We start from the raw sequence: 8,259 nt of genomic DNA on the forward strand, positions 1-8,259 counted from the left end.
ACTGTTGGTGTATTCTGGAACCCGCCCGCTATAAATGGCCACTGTAATTACCATAACACCCCCACTTACCAAAACGCGCGAAAATCCTCAAAATTATCACTGCCGTTAGATTAAACTGATTCAACGACACAGATACGACCACACGACCACACCTAATGACATGACCACATATGAGCGCTCTTCTATATATATATATATATATATATATATATATATATATAGAGAGAGAGAGAGAGAGAGAGAGAGAGTCCTAATCATATGAACTACTTCTAGGTGAAAACTTGTTGACTAATCCAACCCATTCATCTGTAAGATCTTTGATGGATGGGAAATGGAGTAAAAAATGAGCGGGGTCATTTTTATAAATATTACAAGTATATACAAGCTTTTGTTTTTTTTTTTTTAAGTAGACACAACTTATTTAGTTATTTTATATTTAAAGAATAAACATTGTATCAACTTATGAAACATAACATGGTACACATTAGAGCCACAACATATTCATATGATTCAGCAGCCTTTGTGTGATCTCATTCTGAGATTCAAGATTGCAGAGAGGCAAATGAATTAGTTGTTAGTTCTTCTAACCATAGAAATCCTGTCTGGATCACCACCCCATTCTTCAAACACAACCAAGAAATTCCCACTTGGTTTCAGCCATGATCGCGGGACATGATACCTGGGATTCAATATAATCAGTTTCATCAAACATTATTGCCTAATTTTTCTTCCTGGATAAGATCAGAGCAAGAATGTGTTTAGTGCTTACCATCTCTGAGAAGGTTGCCCACAGTTGAGCTGGCATTTCTTCTGGTTGTAAGTACCAGCATAGTTACACTCAGAACTGCAGCTGCCCTGTGCTGTGTATCCAGGCCAGTGGCGCCCCACTCCTTCGCCATTTACCCATATTTCGCCTTTCCCCATACTGCTCATGTCTAGCGCTAGGGGATCGTTTCCTTCGGGTGCATCAAACGTGGCCTAGAAGAACGATAAAGCTAATGGAACAGTACATAAAAGCACTGGATCGTGTACGTTTTTCTTCGTTCTTGAATTGAAGTTACCTTGTACCAGGTTAAGGGTTGGTTGGAAGCCAGAAGTGGACCGTCTTCCCATTCTACCGAGGAGCTTCCAGTTACAGTGTTAAGACTTAACGATTCGCCTTTCATACCAAGCTGTGAACAAGCAAGAAATCGTGGAGCAATTCTAGAAAGAATGAATGCAGTACTGACTACTGATCTGAGCAAATTAAACCTTATAAAACCATGTCTGGTTTGTCAAGTCTCTCGTGCCCTCGTTGAGCCCGCTCAATGAGACTGGCCCGAGAACTCCAGCGTTCCACTTCTCGAAATGCAGGCCAACATTCTGAAACAGCTTAGATAATAATAACATCACTGATTCTCTAAAACTCGGGGGAACTTTACTAGCAGAAAGTTTAAGACTAACCGGGAGACCAACAGCAACACTAAGCAGAGAAATCTTGTTAATTCCAGCTCTGAGTTTTACACTGTTAGTGTATGTTAACTTTGGAAATGCCAGTCCACCATAAACAGTTCCTATTACAATAAGGGCTGAAAATTAAATTTCGAACACGATGGCAGACAAGAGAATTGTGTTTTTAAAAGCGTTGTAGCCCGAGTACCTGATAATTCACTGTTGATGAAAACGTGCATAGCGTGGCCAGCAGACATGACAGTAACGACAGGGTCCTTCCCGTTCCTCAGGAACTCTTCATCTGGTGCAATGTTCACCCTGGAGCAAGCAATCGAGAAAAGCCGTGATCTAGTATGCATAGCTGAAAATTCCTTTGGAAAAAAGTCTAGAAGACGATCGAATTGAACATACTCTGTCATGTACCACAGATAGTCTGATGAATCTCGAGTGACGTTTATTTGCTCCCACATTCCATCAGCTGCAACTGTGTCCCCGTCATCAGAAGATGCAATCTCTTCGGTGTATGATTGCCACGAGAATCCATTCCCGACTGGTATCATCTTCGTCTGTAAGCTCGGAGACCTAACCTACAGTAGAGTATCAAATGCAATAAATTATTCCAACTTTCGAGTTCAAAAACACTGGAATTATAAACACGAAATAGCTAGTCCTTTTTTTGGCTTACAGTTGCTGTGTTGTAAACAACATTCTTGCAGTCAGGTAAAATACTAATTGACCAAGGGGGCAGATCATATTGCAGATTCGAAAACGTTACTTTTGCAGAAAATTGGGGGTCATAATTGGAAAGAAACGCAACACAAGCCCCGGTTTCTGATCTAAAGACATGAACCTGGCAATCATAATCAGAAAAACTCAAGTGTAATTAAGAAGATAATTGAAGTACTTGATCTATGAAACCAACCTCTTGGTTTTTGCCAAACCAGGTAACGATAGGATACGATGAAACTAAAGCTGGTTCAGCTAGCTTTATTGCTCGATGCAGGTCTCTTAAATGCCCGTATTTTGGTTCGTTCACTAGACCTAGTTCACCGTATTCATTAAACCATCATAACAAGCTAAGAATGGACATATAATATGTTTTTGGTGGCCAAATAAAGTTCATACCATATTCATCTAGTGGAGCATCATAGTCATAGCTAGTAGCAACAAAAAGACCGGCACCTGTCCTTCCAAAATTTGTCCCGCCATGGTACTAGATCCACATAAACGATTACGATTTCCATGGAAGAAATTACCTAAAACTCTTTTAAGAAAACGAAGATTTGACTAACCATGTAATAGTTGAAAAACGAGCCATTATTCTGAACGAACCGAGTAACTGCAAATGCCAAGTCTTCTGCAGGCCTCCGAGGAACTGGTCCACCGAACTGTGTATACCTGGAAAAGGAGAACTCCAATGCCTAAGAGAGAACGAAAGAGAAATAAGTTCCAACCAAACAGTGTTCTCAAGACTTCACCACCCAGTCCAGACTTCTGTAAACATTTTGGGCTTATAAGGTTTGTTTGGATGGAAATTCTCGCAGTAGAATCCATTGCAAGTATCTATCTGCAATTTTAATATGGAAACTATAGTCTTCTTTCCAAAAAAATTTGCAGAAATTATAAAGACAGTAAACTGAGATATATATCCTCACAATAGGATCAGGAGCATCGTCTTGTTTACACATGATCCAGGGAACACCGGTGTTTAGTCCTATAGCCATTTGCGCCACCCATTTCGTATATGCTTTACCAGGATCACCAATTTCCCACTCCACAGGACCAAACTCATTTTCAATCTATATCAAAGAATCCACAACATTTATTTACTTTTTTTTTTTTTTTTTTTTTTTTTTTTTGCAAAAAAAGAAGTGTTAGGCCATGAGCTAGTATATCTTCCAACCTGACTCATGATAATTGGTCCACCCTGAGGCTCAAACAGATTTTCTGACTTCAGCAGATCCACGATTAATTCAACAAAGCCTTGCATAGCCACCTTGATATCATAACCAGACAGAAACATGTAAGAAACACACTCAAGCAGTTACAGTTTGGTATAGGTGATGAACAAATTAAATGTAAAGAAGCCAACCTTAAAAGGTTGATTATCTGTTCTAAATTCCATTCCTGGAATGTATTTTAGCCAGACAGGGAATCCCCTGCACCACAAAGGCAACAAGTCATATTGATCACCACTTTATAAACAAAACAATCATTAAATCACAAACTGTGTTAATATGTTCATATTGATCAATACCCAAAGTTCCATTCTGCACAAATGTAGGGGCCAATCCGGAGATGAACAAAGAGGCCTGCTTGTTGCACCAGTTTAATGAACTTTACCAAATCATATCTCCCCTCAAAATTATACTGAAAAATACACAAATTTTCTTTAGTATTAAAAAAGGGATGCCATGAATCACGATAATAAAAACACATGGTGGAGACAGCCAAAGTCAAGTTAGCCAGGTTGTTGACTTGAGGTTACAATTAAGTTCAACTCCAACATGGGCAGTCTATTGGCATTTCTTGATTTGAGCCGGTCAAGATATTTTGACAACCTAAACTAGTTTACCTCTTTATGATCCTTTACTCACAAGACAGGATTTACCTAATAAACACCAGGTAGCGGTTTCCCTCATCACCCCCAAAAAAACACACACACATGGTGTACAGTATCCATCCGTGACCCCGTGAGTGTGCAGTGAAAAAAAAAACATTAATAATAATAACAAGAATAATAATTACCTTTCCAGGAGAGGGTTCATGTCCATTCCAAAAAACGTAAGTCTGTATAACATCCAACCCTCCATCTTTAGCCTTCTGTAAAAGATCAGGCCACATCTGCAACCAATACACACCCAAAAAACAAAAAGAACAAGTATTTATGGTGAAAAAAAAGTTTAGAAAACAGAAATACAACATAATGTAAAGTACCCATGTATAAATTTGTATACAAACATAACTATAAGAAAAAGAACAAAAAAAGGTACATTAAACAAAAATTACTGTAAACCAAGAAATACCCATTCCCCAGAAATGCATGAGACTATGGGGAAAAATGTATTACCCAGAAATTCATTATTTCAGTCAAGAGTTACACTCTTCTTGCACTCTACCGGAAAACGAATGATATTTCTTGAAAAGTTTGAAACTTTATTTAAAATAGACATTTATCAATTATGAGGAATTCAAAAATCCAAATTTGATTAAGCTGACTCTAAAATGGGGATGATTAAATGAAGTACCTCCGGGGAGCTTCTTGGATAGTGAATAGAGCCAGAGATGAGAATCCTCCTCACCCCATTGATGATGAAACCTTTGCCATCATAAGTAACTGTTGCCCTCACTGGACAATACACAAATAAGAACAGCACCACCATTGTTCCCATGGTCCCCAGCATATTCCTCATTCTATACATTGAAATGAACAAACAAAAATGGAATTTGTGCCACTCTTGTTTCCTAGGTATCTTTAATATGTTTTCTATGGGGAAAAATGGCAATTTTTAATAAGTTTTCTTGTCTTCTTCGTCTTCTCTTATCTATTCTTCTAAGAATGCACATGTCAATGGGTATGGAGTATATTGGTTGGTGTAGAAGTAGTATCAAAGTTGAGGTTTTGGTTTGCGTTCTTGATATAACTTATGGTGGAGGGAAAGGAACTCAGCTTCAACTGCTTTATAAAGGATTTGCATTTTGCCTACTCCACTCACCCACATATTCATGTGAATCTTTTATAAATCATTTTCTTAAATAAATAAATTTTTTTTAAAAAAAAAAGGTGGGGAGGAGCCAGGGAGAAATATCAGGGGTCAAAGACTCTAATAGGACAAAAATAACAAGAGTAAACAAAAATGACAGTTTTAAAAATTAGACAAAAATAGAAAAAAGTATTTTGACAAATGCCTTTCTTGTCAAATAATTTTATTTTGTTTTTATTTTTTTTCCCACAGACACGCAAGTGGGATTTGCGTGCCTCGTATTGTATACAAGATACGCACGTCCCACTTACCTATCTCGTATTTTTAAATTTTTGTGGTTGCTGGCTTCTCCTTCGTTGGAGAAGTCGGCGACCAAACTGGTCGCCTTCTCCAGTTTACCAGTTTGGTCGTCGTAGACCAAGTTAAAAAAAATAATATATATATATATATATATATATATATATACACGAGATACGCAAGTGGGACTTGCGTATCTCGTATACAATACGAGACACGCAAGTGCGTGTTTGTTTGACAACAAAAAAAAAAAAAAACAAAAATAAAATTATCTGACAAGAAACGCATTTGCCAAAGTACTTTTTCCTATTTTCGTCCAACTTTTAAAAGTGTCGTATTTTTGTCCTATTAGAGTCTTTGACCCGAACATTAGAGAGTAATGGGGCCATGGGGCTCAGGGCCTATTTTTATTGACAAGGTCTTGAACAAAAGGAGGACATATCGGCCCAAGAAAGAGATGATTGGCCACCGAGAGTCTCGTCGAACCGACTAAACCCGTACACATGAAAGGAGGGAGAACCAAAATGTCATAAGGAGGCCGGTGCAACCAGGGGTTAAACCTGTGACATTTTGCATAACAACATGCCCACTAACCAACCAATTCAAGCCACATCATCTCTCGTTTACAAAGGTGTGGCAGGTTAGATATATTTAGTCGAAGGACACTGGTAGCAAAGTAGTGGGGTGAAAGATAGGATACATGTATAGCTAAGGTGAAAGGCTAATGAAGACCGCACACTTGAAGAGGAATATTCGGACACTAAATAAAGGTTTCAGGTCTCCCTTTAGACATCATTCCTATGTTTAGTACATCCTAGCTAGATTAGTGGTGTCTTGTCCTAACTTTCTACACAAGGACCATGGTTTGGTTCCTAGCAACTAGATATATATGGTATTAATACTCCTAGTCCATTACTTAGGTTATAATAGTTATTATTTATTTATTCTTTGGGTCCCTAGTGTGAGTCCTTATCACGGTTCACGGGTATTATATATATTCTTTTGAGCCTAGCGTTCGAACAATAATATTATTATTTTTTTACTCATATTTTATACATTTATACCGTTTTAGGATAGATCCGGATCCTATAAAACCATCAAAGAGCATTACTGAGAAATCCAAAGTTGACTGCACAAGCATAGTTAAAACTAATCAAAATGAATCATGAGATTAATATATATATATATATATATATATATATATTAATAGTAAAACTTTTATAATTTTAGTCAGCAAAAATTTATAAATTATCAAATCAAATTGTCCAATTACTCAGCTGAGTTGTACATCTTTGTTGCTTGAATACTTGTTAGTTGTTACCAATCATTAGTGCTGCCGCGGATTGGCTCAAGGCGAAATAATGAAGCAAATGTGTTGCTTTTGCTTAGCTTGGGCATTTTATCACAGAATTCTTGCATGAAAAGAAAACATGGCCTTATTTCATGGCTATGGAAGGTATAAAGAAAATGCTCATAAGTTTAAAGCAAAATTCTATCAATTGGTATGACAACTCTTTATACCTAGTACCAACCCAAGCAAAAGGTAAATGCAATGGGTTTGTGTCGAGTAATTCTAGGTACAAACTCAAAACTTTAAGACTTTATACTAAATACAAAGAGGCATGATGCTGGTCGACATTATAGTCCTTAATTTAAATTCTAAATTAAAAATTTTGTACATACAAAATAAATATTTAGTTTGATTTTAAACCCTATTAATGCGAGGATTTAGTATAGTTAACATGAACTCATGAACAATTAGGTTAGAGTTTAATGTGAACAAGGTTGCACTCCTATATGGGAGAATGTGGATTCGAAGTTTAGTAGAGGCAGTATTGGTTCTTTGTGTTTCAGTAGGTTGAGAAACTAGTTATGAATAAATATTATATTGTAATAGAGTCAATAGCATTCAAAAAAAGGTTAGAGGTTAGAGTTTAATGTTAACAATAGTACATTAAAGTAAACAATGGAAAATGAGAAGAAGAAAAAAATGTATTCCTTATTTTCTTGGGCTACTGAAAGAAGCCCAACAGAGCATCCAGAGCAGCCCATCAGAGATTGGAATCGGCCCACATATGTTACTATGCAGACGTTATGCCATGGAACCGTGTTCATCATTCATGGTGAACACGGTTCCAACGGTGTTAGTACACCGTTATCTTTTTTTTTTTCTTAATTAATTGTGTGACTTTTTTTCTTTATTTTCACATTTTGCGGTTTCACTTTAATTTGAGGTGAACAAAGATTTCAGACATTCATAAATTATGAATTCATGCCTGCACATTTACTTTGGAACCATGCCTACACATTCCCGTCCGAAATTACGGACATTTATAAATTATGAATCTATGCCTGCACATTCACTTTGGAACCATGCCTACACATTCACTTTGGAACCATGAGATTATGAATTTTCAGTTATGAGATTATGAATTTTCAGTTATGAGATTATGAATTTTCTGTTATGCGATTATGAATTTTCTGTTATGAGATTATGAATTTTCATTACATTCATAATTTCGGACATTCATAAATTATGAATTCATGCCTGCACATTCACTTTGGAACCATGCCTACATATTCCCGTCCGAAATCACGGACATTCATAAATTATGAATCCATGCCTGCACATTCACTTTGGAACCATGCCTACACATTCACTTTGGAACCATGAGATTATGAATTTTCTGTTATGAGATTATGAATTTTCTGTTATGAGATTATGAATTTTCAGTTGTGAGATTATGAATTTTCTGTTATGAGATTATGAATTTTCATAAAATTCATAATCTCATAACAGAAAATTCATAATTTGATCAAACGCGCG

At 36.7% G+C, this 8,259-nt stretch overlaps 1 protein-coding gene across 1 annotated transcript; it reads right to left on the minus strand.

Annotated features, from left to right (window-relative positions):
• Positions 1-484: 484 nt before the first annotated feature.
• LOC109147707 (beta-galactosidase-like) lies at positions 485-4,867 on the minus strand. Its single transcript, XM_019295348.1, has 18 exons — positions 4,680-4,867; positions 4,180-4,275; positions 3,689-3,801; positions 3,524-3,590; positions 3,335-3,427; positions 3,087-3,230; positions 2,910-2,998; positions 2,724-2,829; positions 2,557-2,644; positions 2,354-2,472; positions 2,117-2,281; positions 1,843-2,018; positions 1,640-1,749; positions 1,444-1,553; positions 1,252-1,362; positions 1,062-1,172; positions 770-978; positions 485-679 (listed from the first exon to the last, which is right to left on the minus strand). Exons 1-18 carry the CDS (start codon positions 4,851-4,853, stop codon positions 568-570), a joined length of 2,193 nt encoding a protein of 730 aa, XP_019150893.1. The 5' UTR covers positions 4,854-4,867; the 3' UTR covers positions 485-567.
• Positions 4,868-8,259: the final 3,392 nt, after the last annotated feature.

This window comes from Ipomoea nil, unplaced genomic scaffold, assembly GCF_001879475.1.
Source record: "Ipomoea nil cultivar Tokyo-kokei standard unplaced genomic scaffold, Asagao_1.1 scaffold2036, whole genome shotgun sequence".
In the NCBI taxonomy this organism is placed as follows: Eukaryota; Viridiplantae; Streptophyta; class Magnoliopsida; order Solanales; family Convolvulaceae; genus Ipomoea; species Ipomoea nil.